The 19,335-nt window shown below is 42.8% G+C and overlaps 2 protein-coding genes across 2 annotated transcripts; both read left to right on the top strand.

The window, feature by feature from the left end:
• Positions 1 to 103: 103 nt before the first annotated feature.
• riok1 (RIO kinase 1 (yeast)) lies at positions 104 to 7,984 on the top strand. The gene is made up of 17 exons (XM_040144823.1): positions 104 to 313; positions 1,150 to 1,363; positions 1,469 to 1,559; positions 2,322 to 2,391; positions 2,475 to 2,517; positions 2,776 to 2,868; positions 3,715 to 3,827; positions 3,968 to 4,048; positions 4,233 to 4,319; positions 4,434 to 4,571; positions 5,106 to 5,209; positions 5,458 to 5,564; positions 5,732 to 5,797; positions 5,933 to 6,049; positions 7,179 to 7,232; positions 7,335 to 7,439; positions 7,551 to 7,984. Exons 1-17 carry the CDS (start codon positions 261 to 263, stop codon positions 7,659 to 7,661), a joined length of 1,647 nt encoding a protein of 548 aa, XP_040000757.1. The 5' UTR covers positions 104 to 260; the 3' UTR covers positions 7,662 to 7,984.
• Positions 7,985 to 10,607: 2,623 nt separating this feature from the next.
• On the top strand, positions 10,608 to 18,016 carry LOC120800883 (inositol monophosphatase 1-like). The gene is made up of 9 exons (XM_040147328.1): positions 10,608 to 10,665; positions 11,479 to 11,576; positions 14,814 to 14,947; positions 15,580 to 15,684; positions 16,008 to 16,053; positions 16,140 to 16,248; positions 16,398 to 16,506; positions 17,482 to 17,633; positions 17,747 to 18,016. Exons 2-9 carry the CDS (start codon positions 11,517 to 11,519, stop codon positions 17,902 to 17,904), a joined length of 873 nt encoding a protein of 290 aa, XP_040003262.1. The 5' UTR covers positions 10,608 to 10,665; positions 11,479 to 11,516; the 3' UTR covers positions 17,905 to 18,016.
• The last annotated feature ends 1,319 nt before the right edge of the window (positions 18,017 to 19,335 follow it).

Genomic DNA, 19,335 nt, shown 5'->3' on the forward strand with positions numbered 1-19,335 from the left:
ACCTGAGAAATCTCTATTACTATCGCTGATATTACTGATATTATTATTATTATTTCTCTGGCAGGGGGCAGCCCTGAGTACTACAGTTCGCTAACTGACCCTCTTCCCTCGCCATAGTCACATGTTCAAACCCGGTAGTGAAAAGAAGAACACGCTGTTGCTATTGACTGAGATCACACCGAGCTGCTCTAACGCAATCCGGATCAGTACAGAACCGGTTCAGGTTCCGTTTGTGGTCTCAACCCGTGCAGCGTGACGTCATGTCGGTGGTCGAGTGTGTACCTGGACAGTTTGATGACGCAGAGCCGGACAGGTAAGACAAGCTAAGACCGGATCTGTTGGTGGTTATAATGTTGTTGTTCTGATCCAGAGATGAATTCAGCCTCATTCGTGATGAGTTACTGAGACGCAATGGAGATGTTTCTATGTTTGTTTCTGTGTTTGCGCTGAACAGACTCATACACTCACACACTGCGGACAATGGTGCAGTTTACACAGACATTTCCAGCTCGATCGACGTTCAGCGGTGAGCGCGGCGCTTTTCTGAGAAACGCTTCGTCTGAGTTCTTGCATTAGAAACTAAGGACAAGTGGGTGCCAGCTCAGAAGCAGCGTCCTGGCTCCTGTTGGTACCGACCCCGGTCACTGAGAACTGTAGCCAACCAACCGGTCCATTTTTGGAATAGGTTCGAAACAGAATAGGAATTCGCTGCCTATTAAAACGTTACATCCAATGTGGCAGCTGCAACCGCAGGGACGATCTCCTCCTCCTCCTCCTCTCTCCCTCTCTCTCTCACCAAGGGCCGGTGGTGGAGACGGTGGAGCCGCCGGTAGTGGTCCAGTCCCTTTAAAGGACGTTATTGCCAGCGTTCTACCTGGCGTAGACGTTAAGACTTTATTTCCATTAAAACCTGAAAGTCGGAGGACAAAAAGCCTTGTTTCTGTGAATAGGATCAGATCACCGATGTCAGATCAGTTCTCTGAGTTCGGGGTCAGGACCGAAACGGTTTCATTCAAACTGTGTCATCAGTGAAGAAGCAGATCTCAGACCAACCAGAGTGCAGCTGCTGCAGGTTCACTGCTGCTCACCTGGTCTCAGTTTACCTGGCAGCCACGTTTCTGACTCTTTTTCTTTTCCTCTGGTCCGCAGCGGCCAATCAGAGGTGTCGGCTATTCTGCCTCAGATCAGGGATGTCACTCTGCAGCCCTCATCACACCAACAGGAAGAGGACAGTGAAGAGGAGGAGGAGGAGGAGGAAGAAGAGGATGAGGAGGATGATGATGATGATGATGAAGAGTGGGCGTGGTGTTCGGCAGGAAGAGATCTGACCAAGAGATACAACAGGACGACTCTCAACTGTCAGGTCTGATCCATCTGATCAATCTCATTGATTATTAATGAATCAGTTTGTCTGCTGAGTCAGCTGTTTGTCTGTTTGCTCTGATTCTGTTTGTTTGCTTATCTTCAGGCCAACCGACAGAATCCGTCCAATAAGACGCTGCCTTCATCGACTCCATCTGATAAAGCTCTGAGGAAATATGAACACAAGATAAACCTAGGTAACTACAATTCCTAACTTAAACCTGGTTCTAACCTGAACCCTCAAACACACATCTGAAGTAGTGAGGACCAGACAAAGTGTCCCCACAGTGCAGAAGTCAATTCAAGTCAATATTTATTTATATAGTTATCTCAGAGCACTTTTCATGTAGAGCAGGTCTGGACCAGACTCTTTATACTTATAGGTACAGAGACTCAACATCCCCCCATGAGCAAGCACTTGGTGAGAGAGAGAGAGAGAGAGAGAGAGAAGAAGTCAAGTTAGTAACGAGCATTGATGGGATATGTGTGCATACAGATGGAGAGGAAGAGGAGGAGAGAGGAGCTTGGTGCATCATGGGAAGTCACCCGGGCAGTCTAGGCCTATAGCAGCACAACTAGGTGATGGTTCAAGACCAGCCTGAGCCAGACCTGAGTATAAGCTTTATCAAAAAGGAAGGTTTTAAACCTCCTCTTAAATGTGGAGAGGGAGTCTGCCTCCTGGACAGAAGTGTCCCCACAGGACATTAATTTTTATTATATTTGGTGAAATCTGTTTTTCTTGCAATTTTAATTTGGAAACAGACATTTGTTACACAACAGCTCAACATGTTCGTAACGTTTCTACTGAAAATCCGTAATTGTTGATATTGAATTTGTTCTTCATCCCAATCAGATCCCCCTCAGTTCTGGTCCTGATCAGGTTTTGATTTTGTTTTCAGATGATGATTTGGACAGGTTTTCTGTGTCTTTCTGATCAGATCTGTTTGTTTTCATTTCAGATAAACTGAATTATGCCGACTCAGTGATCAATAAAGTGATGACGATGCAGAAGCAGAAAGACGCTGACACGTATGTCTGATTTTATCTGAATGGTGTTTTCATCACAGGTCATGTGACTGATGTAACTAACCTTGATTGGCTGCTCTCCGCAGGTACAGAGTGAAGGACAAGTCAGATCGAGCCACAGTCGAACAGGTGAGTTGCAGATGAAGACACTCTTATTTAGAAAATTCCTGACAGGGAGTGAACAGCAGGATGAAAACTGGTTTCAAATGTTCTCTCATAGTGTTTAATGCTAGAATTCAGAATAAAATGTAGATTACAATCAGGATCAAAGAATCAAACAATCAATCAATCAATCACTCAAGAAATTGAGACATAAACATTCAGACCTGAAGGATCAGTAACCAGCAGATAATAAATGTTTATTGATTGTTTCTTCTTCCTCTGCAGGTTTTGGATCCTCGGACTCGAATGATTCTGTTTAAGATGTTGAGTCGAGGAGTGATTTGTGAAATCAACGGTTGCATCAGCACAGGGAAGGAGGTCAGACATCACTCATCGATGCAACAGTTTATATTGTTGTATTATAATTTTAAGCTTTAAAAAGGATTCAAATTAATCAATTGTCAAAATAGTTTCTGATTAACTTCATGTCAAATGACCAATGAACTAATTGAATAACCGTTGCAGCTCTACTCTTTATGTTTGTATCAGGAAATATAAAGTCTATTGATGTTTGTGCAGATGTTCCAGACTGACAGTCGAGAGCCAGCATTGATAGGTGATGAGCTGTAAACTTCAAACGCCTACTGATCGTAGCATGTCCGATCGTACGAATCCTACAAACGTTGATTCAACACAACAGAGCGTTAGCTATTAGCCATCGGTGACCTTAGAGCCATCGTGCTGTTCAGTTTGCATGTCACTCAGATTGTTGACGCTAGTTAGCCTAGCTTGCTAATGTTAGCACCGATGGACATTATTTTTTGTTCATGTTATTTCTACATAGCTGAGCCACGAGCAGCTAACATTAGCTGTCTCTCAAAACTCACAGCAACAGGAAGTCCTGTAACCTTAGCATTTAGTACATTACTCTGTGATTCGAGGCATGACACAGAGAGATGTCCAGAGTCACAAAGTCATGTGAGGAGTCCCAGAGTAATGTACGAAGTCGTGCCTCGACTCACAGAGTAACGTATAGAGTCACAGATTAACACACGAGGTCACGGAGCAACGCACAGAGTCACAGAGTAATATACAGAATCGGAGTAACGCCCTGATGGTTCGCGCCTCTCAGGTGACATGGAAAGAACCAGTATCTGAACCATGCAGTAAAAGGAAGTCCACAGACAGGTTCTCCAGATGAACTTGGTCTGATGGGTTTTTCAGGCGAATGTTTATCATGCCAGCACCTCAGCAGGAGACAGTAGAGCCATCAAGATCTACAAGACCTCCATCCTGCTGTTCAAAGACCGAGACAAATACGTCAGTGGAGAGTTCAGGTCAGTCACACCACAGAAGAAAAGTTCAGGTAGAAAATAAAACAGACATGAGACACAGACCTGAAGTCAGTTTCACTGATCCGAGTGGTGATTCATGTTATTTCAGTAACAGGGTTCTACGTTCTTCTGCTGTTCTGTAGGTTCCGTCACGGTTACTGCAAAGGAAACCCCAGGAAAATGGTGAGAACCTGGGCGGAGAAGGAGATGAGGAACCTCATCAGGTCAGAACCTTTCTATTGACCCACAGAGCCAAGTAGAACCTAGTGGAACCAGAATTTACAGATAGAACCATGTACAACTGATAGATAGAACCCAGGGTGACCTTACTGTGTGTGTGTGTGTGTGTGTGTGTGTGTGTGTGTGTGTGTGTGTGTGTGTGTGTGTGTGTGTGTGTGTGTGTTTAAGGTTGCAAACAGCAGGAATCCCAAGTCCAGAACCTCTGCTGCTCAGAAGTCACGTTCTGCTGATGAGCTTCATTGGAAAAGACAACGTGTAAGAACCAATCAGAGTGATTGATCAGTGTTGGGTACAGACTAAATATGACTGTAATGTCATGTATTGATCACCTTTCCTATATTGATCATTTCTCCTGTATTGATCGATCAGGCCGGCTCCCCTGCTGAAGAACGCGTCATTGTCTGAGTCGAAGGCTCGTGAGCTCTACCTGCAGGTTCTGCAGAACATGAGGAAAATGTTTCAGGACGCCCGACTCGTCCACGCTGACCTCAGCGAGTTTAACATGCTGTAAGAGAACTTTCTCTGAAACTTACTGTGGTTCTCTAAAATTAGGATCTTTACAGTTTCAGATGAGTCAGATGGATCGGTTCCATCTCTGAGACCCCAGTGACGAAATAGGTCCTAGACAGGTTTAGCCAGCTTTACCACAAAGACTGGTAGCAGTGGAAAACTGTCCCCCTTGCTCCGTCAAAAGAGAAAAAAAATCCACCTTTCGACAATATCACCTCTCTCTGATTTCCCTGTTGTATTGAGTTTTTACTGAACAGCTGTAGGAACGGAAAAGTATGACTGAGACATTTGTTGACCAACAGTGATTGCAGGCAACATCTCTGAAGTCCTGAACTCATAGTCGGGGTTTTGGGTTCATCTTTGTTCTGATCGGTCAGATAAACCCAGCTGACTCAAACATAATCTGGACTGCTGCTTTAATATCAACATGTCAGGAACGACAACTGACATCATACATCTGAATAACGTTAAAGACCAACAGTGTGTCTGTTGTGTTTCACAGTTCATATGTTTTTCCTCACCTGTCGGCAGGTATCACAACGGAGACGCTTACATCATCGATGTGTCACAGTCGGTGGAGCACGATCATCCTCACGCTCTCGAGTTCCTCAGGAAAGACTGCAGCAACGTGAACGGTTTTTACTGTTTAACTGTGTTCATTTAAAAATCAGAAGCCTGAGAGTAAAGTCAGACTCAGTTGGAATGAATCTTGAACAAGATTTAGTAAAGAAGTAAAGAATGCCCGTTGTTTCCTCTGAATCTCTAATATTAACCCTCTCCTCTATGATTGATGTCAGACTGAAGGAAACTCTGTGAACTGACTGTATGTCGAGTCCAAACCTCTCAGCTAATATCTGTGGTTTTTTTTTTTTTAATATCCCAGAGTTCTTTGTGAAGCGCGGCGTGGCAGTGATGACAGTCAGAGAGCTGTTTGACTTCATCACCGACCTGTCGATCACCTGCCACAACATCGATCAATACCTGGAGAAGGTCTGAACACTTCTTGCAGAAAAAGAGCTTTATTTACAGAAACATCCTCAGAGAACACAAGATTTAATAAAGCAAGATACATTTTGGACCCTTGTGTGTAAAGACAAGAACAAGGTAGACAAATACAAGACATTTTTGTCTGTTTACGTGTCTGATTGGTTGTCCAGGCGATGGTGATTGCAGCTGAGCGGACGTCTGAGCAGCGATCAGATCAGGACAGAGTGGACGAGGAGGTGAGAGGAGAAAAAAAAAAAACACAACAAACACATGTTGAGCTGGTTAAACTCATAACCACCTTTCTGTGAGTGAGTCTGTCTGACCTTTGACCTTTCTGTCTATCTGTATGTCCTGCCCTCCTGCCTCCTCAGGTGTTTAAGAAGGCCTACATTCCCCGGACTCTGACGGAGGTGAGTCACTACGAGCGAGACGTAGACCTGATGAGGACAAAGGAGGAAGACTCGGCCATCACCGGACATGACGATAATGTAAGAATATACATAAAGACGAGTAGAAACAGAAAAAGAGAGAGTAGACACAGTAGAGATAGAGACAGTCAAGACAGTAGAGATGATAGGGAGACCCCAGCTAGAACACTGTAGAATCTGAGTAGGGTAGAACCGTCTATAACTGATAGAAACAGTGGAGACAGTAGAGACCATTGAGACAGCAGAGGTGACATGTAGAACACAGTAGAAGTTATTTCTAGATAAAACATTCTTCAAGGAGAAAAAGGTTTTGAGTTTCTGTCTTATTGTAGAGACAATTGAGACAGTAGAGACAGTACCTTATTGTGTGGAGACTGTCCTGTAGGTTTGGGTTCAGAAGTCTGGATACAGTGAAGTCTTCAGTCAGGAAAAAAGGCCATTTATTGACACACATTTGTATTAACAAACAAATAATTGTAGCTTTTTTTTTGTCAAAATATTTCGTGATGAGTCTGACTTTACTTCTCTAACCACACGTCACAAAGAGGATGATGATAAATGACGTGGAAAAGAATGAAATATCATTTAGTCACATGAATCAGGATCAGCCTATTTAGTTAGTATATTCAGTTGTAGCTTCATGTTTTTGGTTTTATGGCTTTCATTAGAGTCGACAGGAACATAGTGATAACAAACAACAGAAGAGAAGAGTGAAGACAGATGGAAATACATGTCAAATGATCAACTTTTAAACCAAAGTTTGGAATCAAAACCAAAAGAGGATTGTTCTCTGATCAGCTGTAGGATGGTTGTTAAAAAAGTTTTGTAAAAATAGCTGGTTGTGACAGTTCAGACAGGAAATTGTTAATGAACTTTGACCTCACCTGGAGGAAGTTAAGAGTGGTTTAATCAGAGAGTCCAGAGACCTGTACTACGAAGCAGGATTTGTGGTTAGCGAGGTAACTTCAGGTTTAACCCTGGGTTTTCAAGGTTACGATGGTGGTTCATTCCTTACCGGGGTACATGTACATGTATGGGGTACATTTATGTGAGCGCGTGCGGGAAAACCTGGGTCGACTTACCGACTTGATAACCACCGTCATGTGACCACTGAGGGATCCTTGTGAAGATGATGATGATGATGATGCTGAAGCTGATGATGATGATGATGTTTTTCTGTGTTGCCCAGATTCTGTATCAGACGCTGACCGGACTGAAGAAGGACCTCTCTGGAGTTCAGACGGTACGTCAACGCACCCTCTTCGCACTCTCGTGCTAGTGCTAGCTTTGCATAGCATAGCTTTAGCGTAGCTTAGCCTAACTGTTTCCCCTTGTGTCTCCTCAGGTTCCTGCTCTCCTGGAGGATGAGCACTCCTCATCAGAGGAGGAGGAGGATGAAGAGGAGGCAGATCAACAGGAGCAGAGTGAGGAAACCCCAGTGGACAGAAAGGTGTTCAACTCTCATTGTATCTTTGAATCTTTGAAGCTCTGAAGCCGAGTCAGCTCGTTTTTGTCTCTGAAATGAAAAATAAAACTGAAAATAAAAGCGTGTTTCTTTCAGGAGAAGAAGAAGCTGACGAAAGAAGCTCAGAGAGAAAAAAGAAAAAGTAAAGTACCGAAACACGTGAAGAAGAGGAAGGAGAAGGTGTCCAAGATGAAGAAGGGCAGATGACTTCCTCTTTGTCAGTGTGGACTTCCTGTGTTCGACCCCCCTGTAATGAAAGAACATGAACATGAACCCAGACTGAACACAAACATCACTACTCGTCCAGCAGCTGTCTCAACACAACATCCACTTACACACCTTTTACTGGAGCTTAAAGACCAAGAGATGCGGTTGAAAGCTCTGGAAGAAGCTTCAGCAGCAGCTGCTCCGATTGGTTCATAGCCATCCTGGTGACATCACCGCTTGCTGCAGGTTTGAAAGTGTGCTTCAGTACATCAACAACAGAGAGAAACTGATCGATGATTAATAAAGGTTTTAATCTGACAGTTTTCATGTTTTCTTTCTTTTGTTGCTGAAATCTGTTTAATGATAAATAAACGTTAGCTGACGTGGTTGTTACCAACACAGAGTCTGAAAACAAACATGGACACCTGAGTAATTCAACCCAGATTTAACTGATCTGCTGTTTTATTATTGTCAGTTCACAGTATTTTAAACATCACACGGCCACATCAGTCATCAGTCGGCATCATGATGAATTAGGAATGAAAAAGGTCCAGGTGTGCTCACCTCAACAATTTTTATCAGCATCAGTACCACATGTGACGGCAGCATGTATGTACTGACCAGTCGACCAGCTCTAACTAGTAAATTATCACACCTGCTGCCAGTTCTGTCAGTAACAGAGTTAACGTGTGTGTGTGTGTGTGTGTGCGTGTGTGCGCGCGTGTGTGTGTTGGGAACAGATAGAAGCGTCTTTATTCATTATTCAGTCATGTTTTATCACACAGCTCCACAGTCGTCAGCTGAATAGGAAATAAAGTTTGAACCTCGTTTGTATTCTGAAATGACAAAGTTTTTCTCAGTTATCAGTGTCGAGTCGACTGACCTCAGTTTAAACCCGATCAGCATGTAGATGAGACGATTCATCAGAATTGAACTTGTAATCAGAGGAAACGTTAATTCGAACGAACGCGCAGATCAGCAAGAGTTGCAAGAAATAATTTCACCAGTTAAATAAAGAAACGTTACTGTGTGTGCGTACGTGTGTGCGTGAGATAACAGCGGCTGTGATGGTGGTGATGTCAATGTACGTGTCATCACTGATAGTTAATTATTGTTTGTGTTACAGTTTGATAAAGTTTGATTCTGTGTCTTTAACCTTCACAGTTCAGTTCACTTTGTTTTCATAAACCGGTTTAATGTCGTCCTGTTAAAGCTGCTGGTTCCTGAGCAGCCAATTGGAACCCCAGAACGTCACACGCTGTGCTCCGCGTCAGCCAATCGGGACGCAGAGAATTACCAGCGTACAGCACAACACAGCTGAGCTGTGAAAACGTGACGACAGGAGTTTGACTTTAAAGACTCGGGAACCGTCCCTTTAATCTGAGGACATGTTGAGCTCGGCTCCGAACAATCAAACTAAACTGACAGTAAGATGTCACAGTAATGTGATTACTTGAATGTGAGAGATTACCACTTGATATTCTTTGACCACATCACAGTTACTGTAATGTAATATGTAATATAGTAACAGTGCTGAAGCCTGTAATTATTAAGATCATTGCTCAGTAATGTTACAAATCCTGAGGTTTTAAACAGCAGCGGGTGCTTTCTTCTTCCCTTCTTCCCATTTCTGTTCTGGTGTGAATCATGAAACTGTAAGTTGGAGGCTGTGACACACCTGACACCTGGTGACTCTGCCCTCCTCCTGTTGGCTCACAGGTCTGTGATGTCAGAGCACGTTGCCATGGTTACTTAATTCATCGAAAACCGATTCGCAATTAGAACCTGAATGAATTTAAAATGCAGTTTATGAAATAAGTCTTCTCAGCAGAGTCACCTTTAGCTTCAGCGCACTGATGAAGAGATGAAGCTCTGTGATTGGCTGTCAGTGAAATGCACCCGGGGAGTTGTAGTTTTTTTTGCTTTAGCTTTGACTTTTTGTCAGAGAATGAGATGTTTTCTAACAGAGCTGTCGATCTGTTGTTGTGATGACTGAACTCTCCCCACCCACGTCTATAATAAACTCATAAACCACAACGATCCTCTGAAACTGTTGAACAAACTTTTTGTGTTTTAAAAGTGTCTGCAGACACAGTCTGACTGCTGTCGTTCTTTGTACCAGACTTCTGTTTATTTTTGTTCATTTCTGAGACTGATGGCAAACAACAAGGACGGACTGATTCTGTATCTGTGTTGACGTCTGCTGACACACTGTCATACTGATATACTGATGTATGAGGTTCTGTTACTGTTCCTGATAGAAGACACACTGCAGGTCACACGCACACAGACACTCGTTCTCGTACTTTGTGAGGACACTCGTTGACATAATGCATTCCCTAGCCCCTTACCCTAACACTGACCTAAACCTGGTTCTAACCTAGACCCTAAAACCAGGTCTGATCCCTCAAACAGCCCTGTCAAGGTGTGAGGACCAGACAAAATGTCCTCATTATGAGGTCTTAAACTTAAACTGGTTTTCACAAAAATAGATGTACACACACACACACACACACACAAGCTGTCTCGTGCAGAATTAGCAGTGAAGAAGAGTCTCTGAACAGGACGTTTGTTCACAGTCAGCTGACTAGCTGCACGTGCCGCCACTTCCTCCTGACCTCATGAGCTCTGACCTCTGACCTCTGCCCCCCCCACCCTGCCTCACCCCCCTCCTCCCCCTTAGAGTCAGAGACTCTGCAGCTGTTTGAGGAATATCACTTAGGAGCAATTTTTTCTAAAATCGATTTATTTTTAAACGCAGTTCTGGATAAAACTAGTTATTAGTCAGGACAGTGAGGATGAGGAGGATGAAGATGAAGATGATAAAGGGTTATGATGATCATGTGGGGGGAGGGGCCTGATTTATCCATGCACTTCTGCCAGTGGCTGGAAGTGTCCTGGCAGGCAGGAGCTGAGCTCTGATTGGTTGTTTGTTGTATAAAAAGAGAAAAAGTTCAGTGCAGTTCAGAAAGTTTTTCTTCATCCGAAACTCACTTCACCTCAGGTAAAAACAAACACTGTTTCTACTGTTTCGTGTTCATCTGTTCTTTTCTTTTCTCTGTTGTACTTTTTGTCTTCATCTTATTTTTGATCTTCAACCATTTCAATCTCTCCATTATTTCTCTTTTCTCTTTTCTCCTTTTTCTTTTTCCTTCTTGATTCTACGTTCTTGTTCATCTTCTTTCCCTCTCTCCTGCTTCTTCTCTTTCTCCTCCCACTCTTCTCTTTTCTTTTTTCCTTTCCTCTCTTTTCTTTTTCATTCTCTCATTTTTCTCAGTCCTCTCTTCGTCTTTGTCTTTTTGTCATTTATGTGTTTTTTCATCTTTTCGGGTCATTTACTCTCCTTTTTCTCCCCTGTCATCAGTTCTACTCTTCTTCCTCTCTTTCTTTCCTATATTCTCTATCATTTCTTCTTCTCTTTACTCTCTCCCTTCCTCCTTCACATATTCCATTTCCCCCCTCTTTCTGGTCTCTTTTCCTTTTCTCCATCACGTTGATCTGTTTCTTCCTTTTTTCAGTTCTTCTGTTCATATCTTCATTTTCTCTTTACCTTTTAATGTTTCTTCATTTTATTCCTTCTTCGGTTTGTTCTCTTCTTTTTTCTCCTCTGTCAGTGTTTTTTTGTTTTCCTTCGTCTGTCCTTTTTACCTTTATCTTCGATTTTCATTTTTCTTTTTTCCATGTCATTATTTTGTGGCGTTCGTCTTCTGTAGCTCCATCTCTTGCCTCTCTCCTACTCTCTTCTCTCCCTTCGTCCTTTCTCCCGCTCTCCTCCTCCTCATCCTCTCTGACATCAGTATTTCTTCTCCTCTGACAGGAAGTCTCCCTCTGTCAGACTTTCTGCTCTTCATCATCATGGCTGACTGGACTGACTGTCTGGACTTTGGCGTCTACATCGCCAAACAGGCCAGTGAGGTAAGAGATGCGCTGACCGATCGGGACACGGCACAGACGCAGAGGTCAGAGGTCACTGTTGAGAAGAATACATTGTCTAAATCTGAATCCAACAGAAATGCGGAGATTCAGCAGAGTTTTGTGTTCAGGTGCAGAGATAAATAAATAACAAAATAAAAGTACCAACCTTAAGATTATGAAATAACAGTAACAGTAAAAAACGAATTCTAACACATTTAACGGGAGTCACTGAATAAAAACAAAATGCTCCGTTAGGTTGCACAGTGTTTTGTGAAAGCACAGTAATGTTAGATTTATGTACATTAATTATCTTAATTCTAATAATACTTATTATCCTGGACTTCCCGGGAAGAATGAAACTTATTCTAAAAAGATTTAAATCTGAATTTAGAGAAAAAAATCTCTTTTATAATTATTTCGATCCCCCAGTTTTACCTGTGAATATTCTGCTTATATCAGACTTGTAAATAAACTTATTCTTAATTCTGTTATTATTGATATTCCTTTTATTTCAACATTCATATATTTAATTTTTATTGTTCCGAATACATTTTTATTTTAAAATGAAGCAACATCTCCCTTTCAGTTCAATTGATTGAATCAACGTTAACCGAGAGGTCAGAGTGAGTTTAAAGTCAGACCTGCACCAACCAATCAGAGAGGGTTTACACAATGATGTCACTGTTTAATGAAACCAGGCGATTCAAGTATGAATCCTGAGCCAGCAGCTGCAAGTTTCTGGAGATGCCACAGTTACAGAGAAAGAGGAACCAGATCTGTTGTAACAGTTTAAATGTCACAGGTGTCGACCAATAGCAGCCCAGTCGGAGCTGTGTCTGTCCAATCAGCTGCAGGAAAAACTGATTTCACTCAGGTTTGGAGCTGGGTCAGGTTCAGTTCAGGTCTGATAAAAACAGCCAAGAATGTGAAGAATGTGAGGTCTTGTGTTTGAGCTGCTGTACTTCAAATCGGGTACACACACACTTGACATGCACACACATTGATAGACACCTGTCAGCTGCTGTCAGAGCACACAGGTGAGTTCAGCTGAGTTCAGAATCCTAAGTCCTGGTACGTCAAGTGACCAGGTAGAGGAGACGTTGCTGTAGGGGCTGACCAATAGGCTTCTGAGGATTTTTATTTTCCTTTTTATTAATGACACACTATATGTTCCTCTTTTTTGTCCTCTTTACATCAAAGTTGTTTTCCGTTACATTAATTATTAATTTAATTACAACAATAACTTCCCAAACGACTTAAAGAAAAGACACAAAAACTCCAAATACATCAAATAAATTGATCTAAAATAAGAAAAATGACAAGAAATACAAACAAAAATATGCATTTTGCTCTGGAAAATCCGAAGATTTATACCTCCTGTACGCTGTCTTTTTCCTCTCCTACATTCGTACAGCTGTAAGACCTCAGTGGGCGCTTCTTAATTATCGGCGTATCATATCTTTTTTTTTTTATCTCATTGCATCTGTATTGAAATAGATGACCTGGCCTCTTAATCCTATGAGTTATCGTCTACATTCAGCAGATTCCAGCAGTCGCCTCCATTGATCTGCTGTCAGCCGTTTTTTTGCTACTCTTTAAAAAAAAGGACAACAGTTCCTTATCAAATTGCTAAGAGAGTTACTGAGGCATTTTACCCAGCAGTGAAACAATATACATGTATTTAATATAGATATAATTGTGCTAATGTTGGTACAGTCTTATAGTTGAATTGGGCAGGAAAACAACGTGAGGTTAGGAGCTCTTGGTTAACAGCTGCACTGTTATCAACCACTCCTGAAATCCCATGGCTTCTACTTTGATGGTTTTTTTGACCGCGACAGTTACTGTCGATACAACTCAACGCTTCCTATAGACTTTTCACCATAAAAACTCTCCAGCTGCTCAAAGGACAGACTTGCTCCATTTCTGGAAGGCTTTCAATGTGAAAAATCTCAAGGTGAGTTTCGTTGACGGGGGGTCAATTCAGTTTTATTTATATAGAGCCAAATCATAATAGAGGTTCTATCAGGGCACTTTTCATGTAGAGCAGGTCTAGACCAGACTCTTTATAGTTATATTTACAGAGACCCAACATTCCCCCATGAGCAAGTACTTGGCGACGGCAGCAAGAAAAAACTCCCTTTTAACAGGTAGAAACCTTGAACAGAACCAGGCTCATGGTGGGGGGGGGGGGGTCTGCCCTGACCGGCTGTAGGGGCAGTAGGTGGTTTGCAGTCACAGATCCAGACTCTGTAGCTCCAGGGGTAGAAATATCTGCAGAAAGCGACAGGAGGAGAGAGGAGAGAGATGAGAAAGCACAAAACTACAGGAGAGGGAAGAAGTCAAGTTAGTAACGAGCACTGATGGGATCTGAATGCGTAGGAAGATGAGGAGAGAGGAGCTCGTTGCATCATGGGAAGTCCCCCATCAGTCTAGACCTATAGCAGCACGACTAGGGGATGGTTCAAGACCAGCCTGAGCCGGTCCTGACTATAACCTTTATCAAAAAGGAAGGTTTTAAACCTACTCTTAAACGTGGAGAGGGAGTCTGCCTCCTGGATCCACATTAGAGGAGCCTGAAAACTGAAGGCTCTGTCTCCCATTCTACTATTGGAGACTCTAGGACCCACAAACTAAGCCTGCGTTCTGGGAGGGCAGTGTTCTACTGGGGTAATACGGTTCTATAGGCTCTTTAAGATGGGATGGTTCCTGCCCATTAAGGGCTTTGTAGGTGAGGAGGAGGATTTTAAATTCTCTTCTGGATTTTACAGGGAACCAAAGCAGAGAAGCTAACACAGGAAAAATATGATCTCTTTTCGTAGTTCCTGTCAGTACTGGTGCTGCAGCTTTCTGGATCAGCTGGAGCGTATTTAAAGCTTTGTTGGGATAGCCTGATAATAAAGAATTAAAATAATCCAGCCTAGAAGTAACAAAAGCCAGTTTTTCTGTGTCTTTGAGAAAGGACGTGCCTGATTTTTGCAATGTTACGTAGGTGAAAAGAGGTCGAGGCCAGGGCAATGCCATCTAGAGTAACTATATCATTAGAAAAAGCAACTTCTTGTAGTATTTTGCTGATAATTTTAAATACAGGACTTTTACCTCTAACCGGTTGTTTTTACATTGTTGTACAGGTACTTATACTGCAGTAAACTATCTGAATACTACAGTAAATTATGGAAAAAATAAAGTTCAGTTCAAACACTGATAATAATGTTAAACCCGTGTTTCTGTTCTCAGATTGTCCTGTCGGCTTTTCAGCAGCAGAAAGAAGTTAAGCTGAAAAGTTCCCCGGCTGATCTGGTGACAGAAACTGATCAAAGAGTCGAGAAGATCCTGATAACTGCCATCAGGAAAAAATATCCACTGCACAGGTTCTGCTTCTGTTCTGTTCTATAAAAATACCATGAACACAGGTTATCTCGTCCTTTCTTCTACTTCTTTCACGTCATCTCTTTTTCCACATTTCATTATTTTGTGTTTTTGTTTTCTTCTGTGACTCTTCCTCCTCCTCTTCTCTTTTATTGTCATCTGTTTGAAGCAAATGTTGTATCTGTTCTTAATTTCCATATCAATCCGTATCCAGTGTTTTGTAGACTTGGTTCTAAAGTGGAACCTAAAGAATCTAGAATCCAGATCCTGTTAGCTGTGAGTGAAGTGGAGACTGGAAACATTATCTGAAGGACTTCATGTTGATGACAGAATTCAGTATCAGGCCTCAACGATAACAGACTCAATGGACCCTGAGACTTTGTAGGTTTCAACTTTAAAAGTCAGTCACTCGGCCTGATGACATCATGAGGCCACAGATGACATCGTCCAGCTGTTTTCACAGACTGACGACGGGACCAGTAAATCTGTGGAACGGCCCTTTAAATGACACTGGTTCTGACCGGACAGCAGGGTTAGAGACAGTCGAAAATCTGCCCGGCAACCGCAGACAACCGGAGTCACCAGATAAATCAAGCTGTTGTTTGATCTCTGACCTGTGACCCTTGACCCTCAGGTTCATTGGGGAGGAATCTGTAGCTGCAGGTGAGCATGTGGAGTTGACCGACTCTCCCACCTGGATCATCGACCCCATCGACGGGACCGTTAATTTTGTCCACAGGTGAGAGGCCTCACAGAAAGTTGATCTCGCGTGCTTACACCACACACATCGACAGGAACAATCTACCTGTACTGCGATGAACTCACCATTTCAATTGTTCTCATCAGCTCAAGTTTTTGTTAATCAGTACGTCCTGCTGACGTTTCACGGTAAAAGAGTCGATTGAAGGGACTTTGCTCCCTGAAATTCTGGAAGACTTTTGGTTTGAAAGCAGTGGAGGAAATGTAACTTAAATGTTACAACTCATAGAACAGCAGTTACAACTCATATGTGTGTGTGTGTGTGTGTGTGTGTGTGTGTGTGTGTGTTCTTTCTCCCGACAGGTTTCCATTTGTGGCCATCTCCATCGCCTTCACCATCAACAAGCAGGTAAACTAACCTGTCAGTCAGAGGTCAAAGGGGGTCGGACAGAAAGTAGACTGACGTGCCGTTGCTGTTGTTGTTGTTGTTGTCAGACGGAGTTTGGGATCGTGTACAGCTGTGTGGAGGACAAACTGTTCTACGCTCAGAGAGGAAGAGGAGCCTTTCTGAACGGAGAACCGCTGCACGCCTCTGGACAGGAAGGTGACATCACACACAATGACCTTGGATCAATCCACTCGTCTGTCACATGTTGAACTAAAACAGATAATCTATCTACTGTGAGTGTTAAGGTGGTATTGTGGTTGTAGTGTAGGTGGATTTATTCTTACTGTTCTGTCTTGTCCAATCAGACATCAGCAAGTGTGTGGTGGTGACGGAGATCGGGGCAGAGCGTGATGACCTCGCTCTGTCCACCATGACCTCCAACATCTTCAGACTGCTGAAACTACCTGTACATGGGTAAGAACAGACCACATCCCCACATTTCTCTCTGGTCCTAAATATTCTTTCACCAAAATATCATCAAACTATCAATAAAATGTTTCCAACATGTTCTCTGTGCGTCTGGACAGGGAGACAGGTTGGTTCAGTGACAGTGAGAGTGTTAGGGCTGCAGATTACAATTAGACCTTCGATGTCTAGTAGATGAGTTTGTGAAGCCTCAAACGATTTTCTCTGTGACCTTAACTTTCTTGGTGAATATGTGTGTGAACAGAGGGCTCAGTGTTTGTGATCTGTGAGGGATATTTTTACATTCATGATCACTATTATAACTTAAATGGAAAGAAAAACATGAGTGAAAAGACTGTCAGTGAATTTTTATTCCAAACATATTATTAGTTCAGGGTCACCTGTAGTGAATATATCCCCAAACCTGATAGAGACCTCAACACAGTATTGTAACACAACACAACCTCTCTCTCAGCATATCTTCCATTGCTCTTTCTGAAAAAAATGAAGCGTATTTGGTGTTTACTTTCCACGTTCGAAGATCGAAGAGGATCCGCTACAGCACTGGATGTTAGAATCTTAAACATGTTTGATTTTAACAAAGTGAAACGAGCATTACTTTGTGAGCTCAGTGAAAAACTACAGCTCCCATGAGAATTTACCAGCGCAGCAGAGTGGCTGCTTTCATCATCATAACTTAGTTTTGTCCACGTCCATAAAACTCACCAACGTTGTTGAGTCCTCTCTGTTTATTCCTACAGCTCAACAGTCGACTTCAGTCTGTTCACTCTGAACTTAACTCATGTTGTTTCTATGTGTCTGTGAGATGGGACGTGTTTAACGTGTTGTATGTATGCTTTTGGCATGTTTCAGCTTCTGTACACTGTGAGATTAAACCTCTTTAACATAATCTGTGTTATTTGCATGTTCCAGTGTATTTGGACTTCTTCAACATGTCGATTGTATGTTTCTGGCGTGTTGTAGTGTCCGTGCGTTGGGGACGGCGGCAGTCGACATGTGTCAGGTGGCGACAGGTGGAGCTGACGCTTACTATCACATCGGGATGCACTGCTGGGACATCGCCGCATCCGCCATCATCGTCCAGGAGGCAGGAGGTGTCGTCATGGATACGGACGGTCTGTATCTAACATGTGATGTCACGTACACACATCTGATGTGTGTTCCTCTGACGTCATACCTCACCTGAGTGAGGTATGACCTCCTCTGATTTGTCCGTGTGTGTCCTCAGGCTCAGAGTTCGACATGATGTCCAGGAGAGTCATCGCTGCCAGCTCCTCAGCTGTGGCCAGTCGCATCGCACGGGTGATCCAGGTGTTTCCCTGTCGCCGTGACGATGAGGACCCCTGCACGTGTGTCTGTGGAGCGGCAGGTGTGAATGGCGTGTAGGTCAGCCGACAACAAGTGTGACGGAGGTGTTTCTGTGGAAGGTTCTCCTGTTTCTGATGAAGTGTGACGAGATTTAAAAACACTAATAAAACCTGAAAACTGTCGGACCTCATCACATCTCTTCTTCCTCAGTTTTACCGTCTGTTTGTAACATTAGAAACATCTAAAAAAGACTTCAACGGAAAAACACATTAGTAAAAACTTCCCTTCGTTAATTTATAAAAACATGAAGAAATCGTTTCCAGTTGAGATTATTCATGAAAGGAAATTATGTGATTACACTTATCTAACCAGCATTCATTTACCATTTAGTTTATCATAACAGCATTAGCATTATGTTCAGTACTTTAAGGCATAGTGTTTTACATGAAATGGAATTTAGTTTCCATTCTGATTAAACAACATTTTGATCAAGCCACTGTCCACCACCTGCTCAGCATCAAACAGCAGACAGACACAGTCAGAGACCAGCTGGTGAACACGGTGGAGCATTTAGCAGCTGAAGAGCCAGAGGTTTCCCTCAGGCGCTGGTGGAGACCAAAACCAGAGCTAAAAGAGAGGTAGTGCTGGACTTAGATCCATCAGGTGACACAAACACCAGATCCAGATGAAGGATCATGCTGCTCTGTAACTGCTGGATGTGGAAATAAGAACCTGTTTGATCACAAATTCAACATGTCAACTTAAAGCTGACGATATGTCAATGTTGTGTTCACTACTTGCAGGTTTAAGACGTCTGGTGGTGTAATTCTGTGACTCAGGGCGTTTCTATGTTTGAGCTACTCGTGGGGTTTCTGTTTCTGTTTCTGAGACATTTATCATCATCATCACCTCTTTGGGAGGAGGGAAGAAAGACAACATAGCTCAGCACAGGTACCACATAAAGATGTGTATTAATAATAATGAGACTAATAATAAACTAATAATTTTAATAAAAAGACTAATAATCATCATCATCATCATCATTGAAGCAGTGGGTGTCTAGCAGGATCATGGGGGCAGTAGGTGGTTTGCAGTCACAGATCCAGACTCTGCAGCTCCAGGGGTAGAAATATCTGCAGAAAGTGACAGGAGGAGAGAGGAGAGAGATGAGAAAGCACAGAACTAAGGGAGAGAGAAGAAGTCAAGTTAGTAACGAGCACAGATGCCATATGAATGCGTACAGATGGAGAGGAAGATGAGGAGAGAGGAGCTTGGTGCATCATGGGAAGTCCCCCATCATTCTAGACCTATAGCAGCACAACTAGGGGATGGTTCAAGACCAGCCTGAGCCGGTCCTGACTATAACCTTTATCAAAAAGGAAGGTTGTAAGCCTCCTCTTAAATGTGGAGAGGGAGTCTGCCTCCTGGACCTAAACAGGAAAAAGGTTCCACATTAGAGGAGCCTGATGACTAAAGGCTCTGCCTCCCATTCTAGTTTTGGAGACTCTA

The sequence above is a fragment of the Xiphias gladius genome, chromosome 15 (genome assembly GCF_016859285.1).
Source record: "Xiphias gladius isolate SHS-SW01 ecotype Sanya breed wild chromosome 15, ASM1685928v1, whole genome shotgun sequence".
Classification (NCBI taxonomy): domain Eukaryota; kingdom Metazoa; phylum Chordata; class Actinopteri; order Istiophoriformes; family Xiphiidae; genus Xiphias; species Xiphias gladius.